The sequence below is a fragment of the Squalius cephalus genome, assembly GCF_949319135.1.
Source record: "Squalius cephalus genome assembly, chromosome: 4".
NCBI classification, from domain to species: domain Eukaryota; kingdom Metazoa; phylum Chordata; class Actinopteri; order Cypriniformes; family Leuciscidae; genus Squalius; species Squalius cephalus.
The window spans coordinates 11011058-11032510 of record NC_137125.1 but is presented as its reverse complement, the minus strand read 5'-3'; the positions used below and the strand labels follow the sequence as shown (position 1 = coordinate 11032510).

At 36.1% G+C, this 21453-nt stretch overlaps 3 protein-coding genes across 3 annotated transcripts in view; 1 reads left to right on the top strand and 2 right to left on the bottom strand.

The window, feature by feature from the left end:
• LOC307157617 (uncharacterized protein) overlaps positions 1-21453 on the bottom strand; it is a 64650-nt gene that overhangs the window by 28167 nt on the left and 15030 nt on the right. Inside the window, exons 4-5 of the mRNA XM_079869544.1 lie at positions 17987-19838; positions 17556-17729 (exon numbers count right to left, since the gene is read on the bottom strand). Coding sequence (XP_079725670.1) covers positions 17556-17729; positions 17987-19838 — 2026 coding nt within the window. The remainder of the gene's footprint in view (positions 1-17555; positions 17730-17986; positions 19839-21453) is intronic.
• LOC307156976 (uncharacterized protein) lies at positions 884-11356 on the bottom strand (the record flags this gene model as incomplete). The annotated part of the gene is made up of 9 exons (XM_079868704.1): positions 9296-11356; positions 7769-7893; positions 7033-7464; positions 6304-6532; positions 5559-5833; positions 5328-5475; positions 3986-4095; positions 3743-3878; positions 884-936 (listed from the first exon to the last, which is right to left on the bottom strand). Exons 4-9 carry the CDS (start codon positions 6509-6511, stop codon positions 884-886), a joined length of 930 nt encoding a protein of 309 aa, XP_079724830.1. The 5' UTR covers positions 6512-6532; positions 7033-7464; positions 7769-7893; positions 9296-11356.
• Positions 10021-15654, top strand: LOC307156975 (uncharacterized protein; the record flags this gene model as incomplete). Its single annotated transcript, XM_079868703.1, has 4 exons — positions 10021-10524; positions 11569-11661; positions 11784-13313; positions 15643-15654. 4 exons carry the CDS (start codon positions 10021-10023, stop codon positions 15652-15654), a joined length of 2139 nt encoding a protein of 712 aa, XP_079724829.1.

The window sequence follows — 21453 nt, the reverse complement described above, 5'->3', positions numbered from 1 at the left end:
TAAAACCTAAATTAAGAAAAAAAAACTAAAATTAAGCAAAATTATCTGCCAATGGGGTGAGAAAATTCGACTTGATAAGACATCTTGAAACAAGACAAAAAATCTTGTGATAAAAAAGTTCTTAAAATCTTAAAACAAGAAAAAATGGATTAAATTTAGATATTTTAACTTGATACAAGCAATAAAAATATCTTGAAACCAATGCAAAAATAGTACAATCTAGTATTTTTTTCTTGTTTTATTTGTGGTTAGTTTTAAAAACTCTTGGTAAAAATATCTTGATTTAAGAATATATATATACATTCTAAGAGTGTCAGGCTTATTTTGAGGGAAAGGTTTGGTTTTAAATATCTTGATATAAGAATATATATACACATTATAAGAGTGTCTGGCTTATTTTGAGGGAAAGGTTTGGTTTTAAATATCTTGATATAAGAATATATATACACATTATAAGAGTGTCTGGCTTATTTTGAGGGAAAGGTTTGGTTTAAATATCTTGATATAAGAATATATATACACATTATAAGAGTGTCTGGCTTATTTTGAGGGAAAGGTTTGGTTTAAATATCTTGATATAAGAATATATATACACATTATAAGAGTGTCTGGCTTATTTTGAGGGAAAGGTTTGGTTTAAATATCTTGATATAAGAATATATATACACATTCTAAGAGTGTCAGGCTTATTTTGAGGGAAAGGTTTGGTTTAAATATCTTGATATAAGAATATATATACACATTATAAGAGTGTCTGGCTTATTTTGAGGGAAAGGTTTGGTTTTAAATAAGTATTTAAAGTCTTAAAATAAGACTAGCTAATATGGACGCCCCCTCTCAATCTAGACTATTTCTAAAAATAAGCTCTGAAAAGGAGATACAATTAATAAATCTGGTACAACAAACATGCTCTTAAAATTGCTTTATTAACTCCAACTCAAACAAACGATTGTTCAAAAAATTACAGCAATGCATCGTATCACAGCAATTGGTAAGCCTATTAAAACAAAGCTTGGTCAAGGTTTACACAGACCATCACTGAGAAAGTGAATATAAAAAGAAAATAGAAAAACTGAATTATTTTGTTTAGAATTTAAAGGGTTAGTTCACCCAAAAATGAAAATTATGTCATTAATGACTCACCCTCATGTCGTTCCAAGCCCGTAAGACCTCCGTTCATCTTCGGAACACAGTTTAAGATATTTTAGATTTAGTCCGAGCTTTCTGTCACTCCATTGAAAGTCAATGGACGGCATACTGTTCACGTCCAGAAAGGCAATACAGACATCATCAAAGTAGTCCATGTGACATCAGTGGCTCAATCTTAAGTTTATCAAGCAACGAGAATACTTTTTGTGCGCAAAAAGTAGACAAAAATAACAACTTTATTCCACTATTCATTTCCTTCTCTCTGGGCCTCAGTGTTTTTGCGCAGCGTGTCTGTGTTACACGTCACACGTAGGCTCACTATTGGCCGACGCTGGTCATGTGTGTGATGCGTGATGACGTACAAAACAGACGCGCTGCGCAAAAACACTACGAGGCCCAGAGAGAAGGAAATGAATAGTGGAATAAAATACAAAAAGTATTTTCGTCACTTGATAAACTTAAGATTGAGCCACTGATGTCACATGGACTACTTTGATGATGTCTGTATTGCCTTTCTGGACGTGAACAGTATGCCGTCCATTGACTTTAATGGAGGAACAGAAAGCTCTCGGACTAAATCTAAAATATCTTAAACTGTGTTCCGAAGATGAACAAAGGTCTTACGGGCTTGGAACTATGAAGGACTAAAAATGACAGAACGAAAAATAAATAAATAAATAAATAAAAGTAGAAATAAATAAATAAATGCAGAAATAATAGTAAAAATAAATACATTTTGGTAATATAAATGGCTATTTCTGTATTTTTACATGTATTTATTAATTTATTTATGCATTTCTATATGTATTTATTTATGTATTTATACATTTATTTATATATTTATGTATTTATATATTTATTTATTTATATATTTATATATGTATTTATTTATACATTTATTTATTCCTACATTTATTTATTTCTGTATTTCCACATTTCTACATTTATTTATTTCTGTATTTCCACATTTCTACATTTATTTATTTCTGTATTTCCACATTTCTACATTTATTTTTCCCTGCGCATGTATGCTAATTGACCAATGGCTAACCACGCCCCCTCCACTCACTCAGTCAACAGTCGGTAACAGGCGCTTTGGCAGCTGTCACAGTCGGAGACATTTCACAGGAGGCAATTGATGATTTTTTAGAGACAGAAAGATTATATATCATCTCGATGTCACCAAAAGGGCCTTAAATATGCATTGGAGGGTTATATTAATACTTTTATTGTTGAGAAGGTCGATAAGCTTCAGCTCCAGAACAAAGATTTACAGTTCACACTTCACAGTGTAAACGTTATAGTTTGGTGCTATTTCGCTTCAAACGCTCGCTTTATACGCGCGTCCTATTCGCTTTGGATTCAAAATGTTCAAGCGTCGAACTAGACGCGGATACGCGCGAATTTGACGCTCTATTCGCGTTTGGTGGGAGCGCAGAAGAACAGGCTGCGATGTCAAGATTGCATGCTGGATGTGTGTGTGTGTGTGTGTGTGTGTGTCAGAGAGCGGGCGCCGGGGCGCGATCGAACAGTGGAAACATAAAAAACATACTCCATTTTGTTCATACAGGACATAATTAAAACTGCAAAGTGTTTAGCCTACTTATATTTGTGTAAAACACAACATTGTGCTTTTGTCAAACTGTAAACTCTTGTCAAACTGTAACCTACAACTGTCACCCAACCAAAATCACACACACACGCTGTTTAAAAGCTAAAATGACAAGAAAAAACATAAAAACGAATGAAAACTGATAACCGCAATGCATTGCAATCGACGAGGAAGCAGAGAATGTCCAAGTGTATTGGGTTAGCTATGCGTACTGTGATTGGCTCATCGCGTTTGGGGGCGTGGCTTAGCCATTGGTCAATTAGCATACAAGCGCAGGGAAAAATAAATGTAGAAATGTGGAAATACAGAAATAAATAAATGTAGAAATGTGGAAATACAGAAATAAATAAATGTAGAAATGTGGAAATACAGAAATAAATAAATGTAGGAATAAATAAATGTATAAATAAATACATAAATAAATATATAAATAAATAAATATATAAATACATAAATATATAAATAAATGTATAAATACATAAATAAATACATATAGAAATGCATAAATAAATAAATAAATACATGTAAAAATACAGAAATAGCCATTTATATTACCAAAATGTATTTATTTTTACTATTATTTCTGCATTTATTTATTTATTTCTACTTTTATTTATTTATTTATTTATTTTTCGTTCTGTCATTTTTAGTCCTTCATATGGAACGACATGAGGGTGAGTCATTAATGACATTATTTTCATTTTTGGGTGAACTAACCCTTTAAGCAACTGCTGTCTATAATAACCTGATGAAAACAACTGCTGTCAACAATTAGTGATCAAAAGACCTATGTCTGACTTTTTCCCTACTCCCCAATGAACTTTTTCCACTCCAAAGTGGCTTTTTTGTAGGAAGAAGTTGCATCACGTCCATGTATTGCATCAGAAATTACTTCTGTCTGAAGCACAGACAGTAAAGTTGCAACACACTTTGGGTACACAAGATGAAGTGCATAATAGTATGCCATTAGGTAGAGCACACCTTCGTGGAGGTCTTCTTGTGGAAAGGTTGTCACAGGTGAAGTCCCAATGGCCAACATGCAGTTGTCCTCTGACACAATCAGGACAGGACTGAAGAGTGGTCTCCCCTTGAGGAAGGAATCTGGGTTTTCTGTTGGCTAGAAATACAAACACAAAAATGACTGAGCAGTACATCTTGATATAAATGACCACTTCTCTATTTTTCTTGGTCTTGTAGAAATATAAACAAGTTTGTATGTCTTACCTCAAGGATGTGCAGCATTGCTTCACTTGCATGTCCCATCTTTTTTGGTGGGGCTACAGGTGATGGAAACATCTCTGGAAGAGCCTTCATCAAGGCTATGGAGCGTTTCACTATTGAGGAGAACAAATAGTCTTTTATAATTTACTGAATTTAGTGAGTTGAGCATGCATTAAAGGGATAGTTCACCCAAAAAACATTCTTCAAAGTATCTTCTTTTGTGTTCATCAGAAGAAAGAAACTAATACAGGTTTGGAACAACTTGAGGGAGAGTAAATGAAGTAGAATTAAAAAATTTGGGTGAACTATGCCTTTAAGAATTTCCTTTAACCTCCTGATCTTGATATAGTCTTATAAACATTGTGCCTTAAAAAGGGATAAAAACTGAATCAAAAGTAGCCGAAAGGATTATACTTTAACTTATTTAATGAAGTTAAACTTTTCACAACAATCTGTTAATGATTTTAAATACACTACTGTTTACATGTTTTAAAAATGTGAGATTTTTTTAATGTTTTATTTATAAGTATCTTCGTCCCACCAAGCCTGCATTTATTTGTTCCGAACTACAGCAAAAAAGTGATATTGTGAAATATTATACTATGTGAATAGAAAGTGTAATTTATTCCTGTGATCAAATCTGAATTTAGCATCATTACTCCAGTCTTTAGTGTCACATGATCCTTCAGAAATCAGTATATGATGATTTGTTACATGTTTCTAATATGTAACAAATCATCATATTATACTGATTTCTGAGAACAGCATTTATTTGAATTAGAAAGCTTTTTAACATTATAAATGTCTTTACAGTCACTTTTGATCAATTTAATGCATCCTTGCTCTCAAATAACAGTAATAATGTCTTTAATTCCCTAACACCAATTTTTTTGTTTTACTGACCCCAAACTTTTTATCGGTGTACTAGTATATAATGTTACAAAAGCTTTCTATATCAGATAAAAGCTTTTCTTTTGAACTTTCTATTCATCACATTCCCAAAAAAATGTTACAGAACTGTGTGCAACGTAATAATAATCATAAATGTTTGTTAATCATCAAATCATCATACTAGAATGATTTCTAAAGGATCATGTGACACTAAAGACTGGAGTAATGATGATAAATTCAGCTTTGATCACAGGAATAAATTACACTTTACTATATATTCACTTGTAAAACGGCTGTAGTTTGGAATAAATAAATGCAGCCTTGGTGAGCAGAAAGTTAAAATGTTAATGTTCTAAAACATTTGAATGGTACTTTATGACACTGACAAGCAAGTTAAACAACTATTGTTAGATTTTTCACATTTTAATTAAAGTAGTAAAGGCAGGTAGTTTACCTCCATCTAGAGTCATTGGTGGCTTCAAAACCTTTTTGTAAACCCCATAGAATTGAGCTTTGCTGCAGAAGCTCTCCCAACGGGCCTTTAGTTTTGGGATGAATCTGGGATTTCCTTTGTCAAGAATCCGGCCTAGTTCATCCATTACCTGGAATAATCCCACACATACACATTTGTAAATACAATTGAAGTCACTAGGAACTCAAATATATTATCAGATATATTACTTACATGATGCAGTTCTCTGAAACAGGGGTACGCTTGCAGTATCTTTGAAGGTCTGTCCTGATCCTTGAAACAGTCTGAGTTGATGAAGGCTCTCCGAGCATCAAACTCAAGGTCAAGTAGTTGAGCAACAGCCTCCTTATTAGGCTTTGGTCTTTTATAGATCTCTTGGAGAGTATGGTAATGTCTGGCCTGGCTTTGTTGACTATCAGTGTCAGAATGGTCTTCATCTCTTCTATGGTCAGTCTGACTGAATGGTAAATCTTCTTCAGCTGTTCCTCCTTATATAAAAAAAAAAAAGAAAGAAACCAGTATAAACCCAGCAAGCAATATTGCATTTAAAAGACGTCTAATAGACGTTCAAACACAATCCAGACGTCTAGGCCAAAACAAGGCAAAATTTGGGCTGTCAGTGAAAATGTAATAGACATCTACCCTAACCATAGCCCAAGAATAGACTAGTCTAGAACATGAACATGTCAAAGAAATGAAACCAAACACCTTGGAAGCACTGTTAACTGCTTACATGATGGAATATAATACATCTCACAAGTTATTCTGGCTAAAATGACATGTAATCATATTCAAGGTTGTTTTGTCTAGAAGTGTTTTACTCACAGCCGGACTTATTGGGTCTATAGTTAACCGAGACGATTTACAACCGAGACGGCGAGACCGATGCCAATTGTTTGCTGGGAACCTTTTTGTCCACACATTTTTTAAGTATATTATGAATATGTGGTACACTTACCAGCAAGTGGTTTTGTGCTTAGTGATGGTGGTGTGCTGCTCTCTCCTGTGTCCAACATTACAGCTGAAGCACTGCTGCTTTCTGCTGAATCTAAAGTGCAAGAGCTTGAATCACCATCGTAGTCAAAATCCAAGCGCCTTTTCTTTTTTCTTTGTGGTGTTGGACCCTGTTTCTTTTTGGGGGTTCTTATGTTTTGGAGTCTCTTCATTAATTGCTTGAAGATGGAATCCTGTTTGACGATGTTAAAGGTTATACACCCAGACAAATATAAAATGTTTTATTTCTCAGTGCTTTTATTATCAGTTCTTAAAGGAATAGTTCACTTTAAAATGAAAATTCTGTCATCATATACTCACCCTCATGTTGTTCCAAAGCTGTATGAATTTCTTTCTTCTGCTGAACACAAAGGAAGATATTTAGAAGGATGTCAGTAACCAGACAGTTTCTGGGTCCCATCGACTTCCATAGTATATATTTTTCCTACTATGGAAGTCAATGGGACCCAGAAACTGCCTGGTTACTGACATCCTTCTAAATATCTTCCTTTGTGTTCAGCAGAAGAAAGAAATTTATACAGCTTTGGAACAACATGAGGGTGAGTATATGATGACAGAATTTTCATTTTAAAGTGAACTATTCCTTTAAGGACCTCCTAAATGTACACACAATATATGATGTATAAAGTGCCCTCAAATGTAATTTTTGAATCCCAAGCCCTTAAACACTTACCGAAATATGTTTGCAGTTCACAGAGTCATCTCAAAGCATGGGATAGTAGTCAACCAGTCGCTTTGCCATTGCAAGCACATCATTTTTTGATGGATACATGAAGTCAGTGCTTGATGCTCTCATGATAGACACCATGTTGGTCACTGTGTTCCTCACTAGTCGACAACGAAGTTCTTTTGAAAGTCTGCAACCTCTATCTTGCCCAACTCGCTGCAGATCAAAATACTCTTTTCTAACATGTTCTAGCTCACTGTCTGTGTAAACAACATATTCAGGGTTGGGCAACTGCAAGGTTCTTGGAGGATGACCGCTTGGCTCTTCAAAGGTACTGTGCCTCGTAGTCACTGGGATTTCAGACGGAGTTTGAGCAGAAGTCAGACCAATGTCACCCTGCTCCTTGTTATGAGTGAGGCATCCTGCCTCCTGTCCCTGCTGAATTCAGATGAAAGCTATTACAATTTATATAAACAAACCTGTTAATAGAACACCCATGAATAATAATACTAAAAGAAACTCTTCTTGATTGTAGTACTCCATTACAGGTCACATGGTCCTTCAGCTGTGACTTATTCACAAAACAGCACAGCCTCTCGTACCTTATTGCTTATACTTAAGATATTTAGTGTGATTGTTTGTGAATGACCTAAACATTGCTTTATGTAACCTTTATTTTTTCTGCCACTAATATTTAATTAAAATTAATACTGTTGTTTGGAAAAATGAAGTAAAGGTCTACCTCTTTGTCTGTATGAAACGTCTCCCATATGGTTTTCCGTCGTAAAAAGTTTTCTGGTCCCGGGAAAAGATCACGAATGTCATCACGTGACAAAGTTGGTAATACTGCTGCGCTGATGTTTGCAGCTAGGATGATTTAAAAACATATTTAACAATAATGCCATAGATCAATTTTGTCCATATGCAGAGTAATGTAAAAAAAAAAATGTTTTAAATTATTTTAGATTAACAATTGTTTTAAGACAGTTATGCAGTTATGCATCAATGTGCCAGTTTGGTTTGAAACAGGCCTATCACTTTACATTGAATTAAACTGGATTATTACAATTAACAGATATATTTCTTGTACAAAAAAAAAAGGATTATTCCCACTAAGCAAAATTATGACCAAAAGATGTCTTTGTCACAAAAACGTACTTTGAAAACACATCCACTGAGGAGCCAGAATGAAACATTTTAATGACTTTTTTTTTTACGTGTTCTGCACGTAAATACATAGACGTTCATGGAACCTCCATACAAGGTTAAAAAACTAGCTCAAATGTGGTCATTGTGGACATATTTTCAACATCATTTATGGTTTATACTGTTTCTGGATCAAATAAACACTCTCAGGATGCATTAAATTAAAACTCACATTTATTTCAATTTAATTTCCATTTGTAATTGCAAAGCAATCTCAGACAGTGTGTGTTTGTCCAAAAATCATTAAAATAAAAGAAACTTCACTCACACCCTAGATAACTTAGCATCTGTAATTGGTGTGTTAACAAATATGAACATCTAAACCTCTGTTAATTCAATAAGATCTTCTGACATAAATAGTCAAAGTATCTGTATTTTATGTCTGCAGGTAATGGCAGTTTAAGCAGCTCAGTGGGAAACACTTTCTGAGCCAGAAAGTCTATCCTTCAGATCTGGTTTCTCTCATGATCCAAACATGTGTGAATTACAGATGCAAAGTTATTTAAAGGTGTAGGCTAAGTTTCTTTTATTTTAATGATTTTTGGACAAACACACACTGTTGCTTTGCGATTACAAATGGAAATTAAATTGAAATAAATGTGAGTTTTAATTTAATGCATCGTGAGAGTGTTTATTTAGTCCTGAAACAGTATAAATTATGTCTAAATAAAACCATAAATGACGTTGAAAATATGTTCACAATGACCACATTTGAACTACGGTAGTTTTTAACCTTGTAGGCCTACGGAGGATCCATGAACGAACACGTCAAAAAAAGACGTCATTAAAAATGTTCAATCTGTCTCCTCAGTGGACGTCTTTTCAACGTGCACTTATGTGGAAAGACGTCTTTTGGACATAAATTTGCTTAGTGGGTTACAATTATATGCAAAATGACAGTTTGAAAGTGTAAACATATATGACTGGCACACTATAAAGCATTTTAAGTGAAGAATCTATAACGTGAACATGCTTAAGACTTCTTAAGTTACATGTGCACTGAACTAACGTTAACGTTAAGCGATTATAGCAGAGTCTGAAGCAACATTAAAACGTAACATACCTTGTAAAGTGGACCGTGTCACTGAATCAAGCTGCTCCATAAATGCCACCTGAAAGGAAATATGAAAGTTCAAACGAGTATTTGCTACCTTTAACGTTAAGTTACTTGGTTATGAAATCAAACATGAAAGAGAAGCAACTAACGTTAAATGTATTTACCAGTATTTTTCTATTAACGAAGTCTACAATGTCATATTTCGAACTCACTATTTGTACAAGCTAATTATCAGAACGTATATCTTTCTTACATTCAAAACTAAATGATTTTATTAACAAATAAAAAATATAAAAAAAAAATGATTCTTACCTTCAAGCGCTCAAAATTGTGAAAACCGCGAAACTGGTACAAGTGGTAACGGTCGTTCGGTCCAGTGACGTAAATTTAAGGGCGGTTCCATTACGCTCCATCCGTAGGGTTTAAAACCATAGATATAAAACCTGTTATATTATCATATTTTTAACATTTCAAAATATTACATATTTAAAATAGGTGTTTTTTTCTTCTTAATATACCTTCCCTGAGTACAACATTTAAAAACTCTAAAGGAATAATGATTTATGATTTCACCTATTTTATATCCAATGGAATATTCCGCTGCCTTGATTGGATTAAAAGTTTGAATCTCTTCTTCATTTCTTCTGATTGCTTTCGGCGGGTAGGGAACACATGAGAATGTAGTAAAAATATGATTTATTAAACTATATGTTCAGATTTTTCCACTTAAAATGATTTGGCGTTGTGTTATTTGCTGCCTCTTTGTGGCATTGTCATTAAGAGCTCTGCTGAGTCACATAAATACCGTGCATAGTTCCAGTCCGGATTTCCATGTGATCTGTGGGATTGATGGTTGCGCTCAGGAATATCGCGTCTACAACTCATTTTACTATCATGTCAAACGGAGGCATTCTTCGCATTTTATCAGTCACAAATCGAGGTCAAGTGGAAGCCAAAATTCAGCTCAAGCTAAAGGGAACAATTGCCGTGCGTGTGCATCGACAGATATTGGAATCCAAGTGGAAGAGAGACTTTTCGAGAATTTCGGTATCCCTCTTCAGCCAGAATTTCTGCCAAATGAACATGATGTGTCCAGCATACAAGGAAATGCCAACGACGAGGACGATTTTAACTCTAGCGGTGGCCATGAACCAGACATCGCCGATTCCGCCGCCAGCTCTGCCGATGGCGCTGCGTTTACACCGGTGACTGATCCAGAACAAGAGGCAATGCACGTAAGTTGACACAATTTTACAAATAAAACCTGACTTTCATGGGTAACGTGTATTAGCATTAGGGGTGTGCATGTGCAATATCATGATTTTTGATCGCGGACTATTAAATGCCTCCACGATCTGCTTATGAAAAAATATCGTAGTATCATGTCTTACAATGCGACATAGTGACATTCACAGCACATTTTAACACAGACGTTACACTCACGGGACACTGCACTTCACAAAAGTTGTGTTTTGCCGGTTAAACATTTCATTCGCGTGCTGATGTGCAGTTCTAACATGCGCTTTTGTCTGTCAAAAAGTTATATTTTAAGTCTTATTGTGTATACAGTTGGTTATGTCTAAAATGAAAGCTACCATTTGAGAGAAAATAATAGTTGGTGTCATGATATTAGATGCGATCAGGTCTTAAAGCGACAGTAGCCTAATAGTAAACTTGCTGCGCTTGTCCTTAAAGGGATAGTTCACCCGAAAATGAAAATGCTGTCCTTATTCACGTACTCTTATGTTATTCCAAACCGGTTTTAATTTATCTCTTGTGCTGAACACACTAAAAGATATTTTAAAGTGGCTAACCAAACATTTTATGGTCCCCAATGACTTTCATTGCAGGAAAAAATATACTATGGAAGTCACTGGGGACCAGCAACTGTTTAGATGGCCACTTTCTTCAAAATAACTTCTTTTCAACAGAAGAACGAAACTTATTCGGGCTTAAAACAAACTTGTAGAGTAATTTTCATTTTGGGATGAACTGTCCATTTAATATTAAGACAACACAAAACGTGTGTGTATATATATATATATGTGTGTGTGTATATGTTACATTAAAAGGCTTTGTTTTTAAAATAGGGACATTAGTTTGGCTGTAATACTCAGTCACTTGGGGAAAAAAAGTAAAACCAACATGAAAAAGAATCGTGAAAACATCATGAATTGTTACTTTGCTCAAAAAAAAAAGAAAAAAAAAGTGATATTATATTTTTAGGTTATTTATAAATGCGTATTAAATTCTAAAGTCTTAATGTTTTTCATTTCCAGCAAGAAGAAAGTGATGAACCTGAAGTTGGTAAACTGAGAAAGCATGCTTCTGCATTTGTACTGACTTCAAGAGTGAAACACTGCCTTTCCCAGGTAGGACACTGTGAATTATGTGAAAATTTACAGCAATAAACATGAATTCTTACATTCTGTTATCATCCTTAATTGTGCATGAATTTGTGTAATTCTAAATGACTGTTTTTTTTTTTTTTCAGCGAGCTGTCAGTGACATTATTTCCGGGGTGCAGCAGTATCAAGCCTCACTGTTGGACTGCCTTCGGAGCCAAATTACAGATGTTATTCAGAGACAATCAGGAGTCCCAGATCAACTGATGAGTGAAGTTCGCGACATTTTTAATAATTTTGAAGACCCTTTTGACATAGTTTCCACCACATATATGCAAGATTCAAATCTAAAAAAGCAGTTCAAGGTAGTTGAAGCCGAAGAAATTGAAATTTCCCAGACTGCATCCATTAGGAGAAGACGAGCCTCACAAGCTCTAACAATAAGAAAAGTGTGCTTTTACTATATTCCTTTGGTCCGAAGTTTGGAACAACTACTTTCACATCCAATGATTCTAGCAATGTTTAACAATGGACCAATCCAAAGCAAGGCTGGATTTATCAATGACATTATTGATGGGAATATTTTGAAGTCACATCCACTGTTCTCTGTGAGACCCAATGCTCTGCAGCTTATCCTGTATACTGATGAGATAGAACTGTGCAATCCTCTGGGGTCTTATGCCTCAAAAAACAAACTGCTAATGGTGTACTACACTTTGGGCAATATAAATCCTAAACAGAGGTCTAGGTTAGCTGCCATCCGTCTACTTGCCATTGCAAAATCAAGTGACATCTCTCAGTGTGGTGTAGATGTGATTTTGCAGAGAATACAAGAGGATTTGAATTTGTTGTATGACGGAGTGAACATCAAAACTGCCCACGGGGAGCAAACAATATATGGTGCAGTAGTTTCTCTCTGTGGTGACACCCTGGCTCAGCACGAGCTAACAGGCTTTAAAGAGGGAGTTGGATTTGCTTTCCGCAAATGCCGACACTGTGAGTGTAGTTTTGAGGATATGCAAGTTCACTTTGATGCAGAAAACTTTGTCAAACGGTCTTTAGATAGACATGTCAGACAGTGTAATGAAATTGAGAGGGCAGCCACAGACTTTCTGAGAAGCAGTTTGAAAACCACTTATGGAATTAATAGGAAAAGCAAACTGATTGATTTTCCAGCCTTTGATCTCATCAGGCAAACACCTCAGGACATTATGCATGTGATATTAGAAGGTGTGGCGCAACTGGAAGTTAAAACTGTACTTAAACATCTAGTGCTATCAGGGCAGCTGGAACTGGACACATTTAACAGTGCTATTCTAGGATACCCATACTCAACTGATGTCAAAGATAAACCTTGCCCTATTACTGTCACCACGTTATCATCAAATGACAACAGACTAAAGCAATCAGCTGGGCAAATGCTTGTCCTATTGAAGATCCTGCCATTCGTGTTGGACAGCTGTGAAAGAAATGAATACTTTCAAGTGATTATTGAGTTAATAGAGATTGTTCAGATCTTATTTGCACCAGTTATTGCGTTGGCCACTACAGCAAAGCTTAAGCTGCTTATCAAGCAACATTTGAGCAATGTGAAACGGTTATTTCCTGAGAATAATATAACACCAAAGCAACATTATTTAATACATATTCCTGAACAGATTAAAGATTTAGGTCCAATGGTCAGACACATGTGTATGCGATTTGAATCTAAGCACTGTTTTTTCAAACAGTGGTCTTCCAAGTTAAATTTCAAGAATGTTTGCAAGTCCTTGATTAAACACAATCAGATGTTTGAGAGTTGTCAAAATATCAGTCGAGAGAATCACCCAATTTTTTCTAAAGACATTCTATTGGGTCCTGTATCTGAAGTGGAAAATATGAAGTATGTGCAGGATAAAATGAGAGTTTTTTTGGGTGTAGAAAACGTGCATCATGTGGTGTCTGCAAAATGGCTTGAGCTAAGTGGCAACAAGTACTTGCGCCAGAAATCAGTGATTGTAATCAATGTAAATGAAGGCGTTCCTGTATTTGGGCTCATAAAGGACATGTACATTGTAAATTCTTCCTTGTATTGCTTTGAATGTCAAGTTTATAATACAGTGGGTTTCAGTCGTGAGTTTGCTTCTTATGAAATTGAGGTCCCAAACCTTGCTCAAGCCACTGAGATAGTGGTTTCAGATGAAATTGTAGATTATACATCATATTATGCACTCAGTTTTAAGAACCGTACTTACATTCCTCTCAAGTATTATCTCGGAGATGTGTGTGAGATTTACAAGTGTACCACTGACTGCTAATTTACTGGAAAACAAAGAAAAGTAAAGGGAAAGCACAGTCAGCGTCCTCTCTTGTTTTTTTTATTTTTTTTCATTTTACTTTCTGACTGTACTGATCTAAAAGAAAAGAGATTTTGCTGGAAGTAAATGTTCAGCACCTTGTGTGTACTTTCTTGCTATTGTTAAAGGATTATTTCACCCCAAAATGAAAATTTCCTGATAATTTATTCACCCCAATGCCATCCAAGATGTTCATGTGTTTCTTTCTTCAGTGGAAAATAAATTAAGTTTGAGGAAAACATTTTAGGATTTTTCTACACACAATGGACTTGAATTGCAACCAAAATGTTGAAGTTCAAATCAATGCAGTTTCAAAGGGCTTTAAAGTGCTTCAAATGGCTCTCCTCGATCCCAGCTGAGAAGTAGGATCTTATCTAGCGAATTGATCAGTCATTTTCAAAAAATAAAATGATAAATTCTATACTTTTTAACCACAATTGTTAGTCTTGTGCTGGACTGCGACGCGTTGGGCATGACTGATCGATTCGCTAGATAAGATCCTATTTCTCAGCTGGGATCGAGGAGAGCCATTTGAAGCACTTTAAAGCCCTTTGAAACTGCATTGATTTGAACTTCAACATTTTGGTTGCAATTCAAGTCCATTGTGTGTAGAAAAATCCTAAAATGTTTTCCTCAAACTTAATTTATTTTCCACTGAAGAAAGAAACATGAACATCTTGGATGGCATTGGGGTGAGTAAATTATCAGGAAATTTTCATTTTGGGGTGAATTGATCTTTTAAAAATGAAGTTACTGGATACTGTTTGGTGTACAAAATGTTGTCTGTATAAATTGACAGTTGTCAGCACCAAATAAAATGTTATGTTTCTCTGATTTGCAACTTGTTTCTCATTTGGTTCAAACTAAATAATGTTTAATTCACTGAATGGGTTCTATCATGCTCTCTCCTCTCCACTATAGCTGGTGTGCGGTGAGCGTACTGGTGCTGTTGTACTGTGGCTGCCGTCGCATCATCCCAGTGGATGCTGCACACTGGTGATGGTTGAGGCGAGATCCCCTGATATGATTGTAAAGCGCTTTGGGTGTACAGTAGTACATATGAAAGCACTATATAAATACCTCATGCATTCATTCAATGTAAAGTAGGAAACAATTTTTTAAAAATCTTTGTGTCTGAATGTGCTAACATTGTTTTCTAAAAATAAGAAATGTGCTCTTAAAATAAGAAAATATGGCTTGAAATTTCTGATTCTAGGACAGACTGTGTCAAAATATACCATACACTTTAAAAATATACTTAATTCATTTAAAGAAATCACCAAAATTGGCATTTTTTTCTAAGTAAGAAAATTCAAGTTATATTTTCTCAAAACAAGCAAAATAATCTTTTGCTTTTAGTTCTAGGCTAGTTAATTTATCTTAAAGAAAAAAAAACAAGAATTCTTGCCTTCTTTTAAGATTTTTTGACTTTGCAAGATTTCATTTTTTGCAGTGTAGAGTGAACCCTTGGTATTTCTAGCTGATATGATCCTAATGATCTGAGTGATCTGTTGGGTTTATATTCAGTGAGCATATCTGCAATGTATTGAGGTCCTAGGCCATTGAATGATTTATATACCAGTAATAATACTTTAAAATCAATCCTAAATCTAACTGGGAGCCAGTGTAAAGACCTGAGGACTGGTGTGATATGTTCATATGTTCTGCTCAGCGTTCTGTATGAGCTGCAACTGACATATGGTCTTTTTTGGGAAGGCCAGTGAGGAGTCCATTACAATAATCCACCCTGCTGGTGATGAAAGTATGCACAAGTTGTGTCTGGAAACAAAGCATCTTAGGCTGCATTTACACTGCAGGTCTTGATGCCCAATTCCAATTTACTGACTATATCCGATTTTTTTGACGACCCGCTTACATCTTTTAAAAGTGACCCGTATCCGATATTTGCATTTACACTATACACTGCCAAAACAACCAAATGTAGACGTTCTGGCCCGGAAAATGAAGTAAAACAGCTCGATATGCAATGGATGCAGAAGCAGACAAAATGATTATAGTGATGCGCGGATCACGGTCATATCCGCGGGAGCTCTGTGGATAATCCGCGGATCGGGCGGGTCAAGTAGGCTAATAAAAATAACATTCTGATTAATTTCGGGTGGGTCGCGAGTGGATATGATAAAACATTATTAACGAAAATATTAACTACATTCTCTAAAATATGAGTATGTTCCATTCCAGTTTAAGTTTCAAGGGAGTAAAGCCTGTTTATGCCATTAAGAAAATTAAATTCTGTCAAATAAATTTTGTTTTAAAGAAATGTTTATTTAAAAGCAGCGCTCATTCAGATGCGCGCATCAACCGTCGAGTCCGCTGTTGAAGGTGACGATCATCTATCCTCACGCGTAACAACACATACGAATACATAATTTGACCATCGGGTACGGATACTTAAATCAGAGAAAATTATTGGTGCGGGTGAATGATTTGTTTTTGGCTGCGGATTCGGGTGACGTTGGAGCTCATCCGCGCATCTCTAATTATTCAGTGTTGCTTTCCGCACTATTTTCAAAAATCAGCAAAACATTGCTCTCGTAAGGCGGAGAAAAAAATACTCCACTGTGTTGAGCCTTCGTCCTCCATCGCACCATTAATAAGTCATGTGATCGCAGTTGGTGGTGTCCACCTGAGTTGACGTCCCTTTTTTAATGACGTACGACTCGCTTTTACTGGGGAATATCCGATTTGTCTGCTTACATGGCACACGCAAATGCACGTATCCGATTCATATCCGATTTATTACCACATATGAATGAGGCCTGAATCCGATCTGAGAAAATCGGAATCCATGCGTTTTTTTCCTGCTTACACGTTCACTGGTCATATCCGATCTGTGCCACATGAGAGGAAAAAATCGGAATTGGGTCACTTGAACCATGCAGTGTAAATGGGGCCTAATTCTTGCAATATTTTTCAGATGATAGTATGCTGATTTAGTTATTGCTTTGACATGACTACTGAAACTAAGGTCTGACTCTAGTGTCACACCAAGATTCCTGACTTGATTTTTAGTTGTTTGACCCCTAGTGTCAAGGTATGCATTCACCTTGAGAACTTCATCTTTGTTTCCAAATGCAATGACTTCAGTTTTGTCTTTTTTTAACTGAAGAAAGTTTTGTCACATCCAACTGTTGACTTCATATTAGAATATATTAGATTGGTTTGCTGTACGGCTTGGGAAGACCTTCTAGCATGTAATTTAACAGAAAATAGAGAAAGATACAGGCACACTGGGTTCCTGCTTGTTCTGTAAACATTTGAGAAAGTTACTGCTATCATAGCGGGGACCCGACACATATCACTGAGAGCTGGTATCAGTTGTTTTTGGTTCACCTCGAGCAGATGGAGGAGGGTGTGGGCCCTCGCATTGTGGCAGAGGCCGAAGATAAAGACTAAGCAGGACACTTCCCATGAATATTCAGATAAGGCCTAAATAATCAGAATGCTTCTCAATTGTTGACAATTTTTATAAACATAACAAATTTGTGTATAAATAAATGTATTTGAAAGTGCAACATTTGCAAACATTTTTAAGCCCAAATTATTTCATGGAAAACCATTTACCTCAGTATCTCCAGTTTACAGTTTGGACTCTTCAGTCCATCAGATAGAAGCTTCACTCCAGAATCCTGCAGGTCATTGTTACTCAGGTCCAGCTCTCTCAGAACAGAGTTTGAGGATTGTAGAGCTGATGATAAACTCTCACAGGACTGAGCTGTGAGATTACAGCACTGTAACCTGTGTAGAGGACAAAACAAAGAGCAACAGTATTGCTTATTAGGTTGCGTTTATAATCTGGAGCTTGGACATTTTTTTGACTGTCGTGATGTAAGCAAAGCTAAAACAATTTTCTCTTCATAAAACATCGCAACAGTATTAATAGCATCACATACATTTACATACATTTTTCTGTACACTCTTTGCCAACAAGTAAAATCAAGGCCCAATTAAAACAACTAACAGTATATATAAATGAATGTAAAGGAGACTCTTACAGTGCTCTTCTGGTGTTTTTGATCACCGGCAGCAGTCTCATCAGTGCTTCATCAGATCTTCTGTATTTCTGCAGTTCAAACTTCTCTTGAGTCTCTTCTGACATCAGGAGCACAAACACCAGACCAGACCACTGAGCAGAGGACAGATTCTGTGCTGAAAGTTTTCCTGAGGTCAGATTCTTCTGGATTTCCTCCACAAAGTCATCTTTCAGTTCACTGAGACAGTGGAAGAGATTGATGGTCCTCTCTACTGATTCCTCCTTCTCTATTTTCTTTTTGATATAGTCAGCCGTGTTTTTCATGTCCCCTGTTCTCAGTTTCAGTCCTGGCAGTAGATCCTTCAGGTCACTCTGATTGGACTCCAGTGAGAGACCCAGGAGGAACCGAAGGAAAAGGTCCAGGTGTCCGTTCTCACTCTGTAAAGCCTTCTTGACTGCAGCCTTATGAAGCTGAAACAGTGACAGTCCTTTGGACAGACAAAGGACTTTGGACAGTCCTTTGGACAGTTTCCATGCCAGTTTCTCTCTCCAGGATTGAAGAAATGGGTTTGTTTTCTTGTCTTTGCTCATCATAATCACATAAAGAGCAGCAAGGAATTCCTGGACGCTGAGATGTACAAAGCTATAAACACTTCTTGCTGAAACAGCCCTTTCCTCCTGGAAGATCTGAGTGCATAACCCACAGAACACTGAACCTTCGCTAGCATCTAGTCCACATTCCTCAAAATCCTTTTTGTAGAATATCAGGTTTCCTTTCTCCAGCTGTTGAAAGGCCAGTTTCCCAAGCTTCAGAATAATCTGATCAAAAGACATTGAATTGGCTTTAGGTTCAGAGTCATCACAGTATTTTTCTTTCATCTGTTGCTGTTGAGAAATTAAGAAGTTTGTGTACATCCCTGTGAGAGTTGTGGGAGTTTTGGCATTGCTCTCTTGAGCCAGTAGAGGCTGAAGAACAATAAGAGAGATCCAGCAGAAGACAGGAATATGGCACATGATGTACAGACTCCTGGATTTCTTGATGTGACTGATGAGGTTTCCAGCAACCTCAGGACTGCTGTTGTTTTTGAAGTATTGCTCTTTTTGCTCATCGTTAAATCCTCGCACCTCTGTCACTTGATCAATGTAGTTTCGAGGTATCTGACTGGCTGCTGCTGGTCTGGATGTGATCCAGATGAGAGCAGAGGGAACCAGATGTTTCTTGATAAGGTTTATTATTATCTTACTCACTGTTGTTTTTTCATTTACATTTATAAATGTGTCGTCTTCTTTAAAGTTCAAAGTAAAGCGACGTTCATCCAGCCCATCAAAGATGAACATAACTTTACCATCACCTTCAGGAAGAGAGGGCAGTTCTTCAGGACTACTAAAGAAGTATTTGTTGAGCAGTCCCATGAGACTGCACTCTCCTTTAATCAAATTCAATCTACGGAATGGAAGTGGAAATATGAAGACTATATCCTGACTTTCTGTTCCTTCAGCCCAGTCAAAGATGAATTTATTGACAGAGACAGTTTTTCCCACTCCTGCAATCCCCATTGTCAGCACTTTTCTGTTTCGTCGAACTGTGTCACACTGGACTTTAAACATGTTCTTACACTCGATTGGCTTTTCCTTGGCAGTCAATCGGTTGTGATTTGATTCAATCTCTATCACCTCATGGTCGTTCACTCTTCCTCCAGTCTCATTCTCCACCACATATAAATCAGTATAGACGTCGCTCAGGTATTCCCGATGACCCGTCTCTGAATTACCAACCAATATCCGCTCGTAGTCCTGTTTTAATTTGTTCTTCAGTCTGAGGCTGGTCTTTGTGTAATCATGAAGAGTAGCTTGACTGTCGTCTGCAGTTGAGGCTTTAAGAAAGAGAAGAAAATACAGCAAAGACTAAGAGATTGTGTTTTTCATTCATTTAAATATAGTGCAAGCATGAATTTATCACACTCTTACTACAATAGTGTTTACATGCACATCTCACACTGATTATGCTGAAGTTGACAACATAAATTGTGATGGAAAAGCCTTGACTAATGCTGACTCGAATACAATTGGTTTAAATTTTAAATTTAAAATAACTTTTTTTTTCTAATTCCTTCCAGAGCATTTATTGGACTGTCACTTTTGGACTCAGATCAACTTAAGGCCATGCTGACCAAAATAATTAAAAGCTTTTTGATCAAACCATTGACATCTAACACCAAACGAGACATGAGACTGTATTAGGGTTAGTTTGGGGTTATTGCAATACCCTTTATATGTAGAAGTTGCTTTTAGAAGTTTTAATTCAGGGAAAGACTCTTGTAAACCATTTAACCATTCATAAAATCATGACTAGACACAGTCTGTTCTAATAAATGTACTTGTATAAGATCTGCTGCTGTTCTTCTTGGCCCTGTAATTGTTGCTTGCTGTTATATTTTCTCGTTTCCATGTACAGACAGTGATTGTTATTTACCCCTGATCTCTTTTGAATGAGCTCCAACCGTGGCAGACGTCTTTATATTGCCTTCAGCCTGACTTAGTTCAGATGACGGATGATTGGTTGCGTGAAATTGACGATAGAAAATTAGTTGGTACTGTAATGTTAGATCTGAGTGCAGCATTTGATTTAATTGATTATGATCTATTATTGGAAAAATTAAGTTAGGGATTTGAAAAGTGTGCAATCCAATGGATCTTTAGCTATCTTACTAATAGGGAGTAGTTTAATGTACTGTTTAATGGTAGTTACTCTGAGACAAAGGTTTTGCGTTGTGGGGTTCCTCAAGGGAGTTGCCTTGGACCACTGTTATTTTCTATTTTTACTAATGATTTGTCTTTTATTTTGGGGTGTGCCACTATTGCCCTATATGCAGATGACTTGACTATTTTTGTGTCTGATTATGACTCTACCAGACTTAATACTGTATTAAATAATGAACTAAAATTAATTGAAAATTGGAACAAAGAAAATAAGTTAATTATTAATGTTGTGAAGAGTAAATGTATGATGTTGGGATCTAATCATCTTTTAAAAGATTCCCCTGCTCTGAACTTGTCAGTTGGTGGCTGGTCACAAGTGGCTGAGGCCAAATTGCTCGGTGTGATCGTGGACAGGCTGACCTAGAACGCTCAGATTAAACAAATATTGAATAAAATGGGCAGGAATATGGCTGCAGTTCGCCATTGCAAAAAATGCATACCGATTCGTATATGGAAAACTTTGGTGGAATCAATAGTTTTGTGTCATCTGGACTATTGTTCCATCATTTGGGCTACAACTACAGAGAATAATTTAAACAGATTGCAGATTGCACAAAATAAAGCATCTTGGCTTGTTCTAAACTGTTCTTTCAGAACAAGTATTAGGGACATGCACAATCAGTTAGCATGGCTTTATGTAAGAAGCAGAATTAATTATTCTCTTATTAAATTCTTAAAAAATATAATTATTACAAAAGCACCTGAAATTATTTATAAAAGATTGACTTT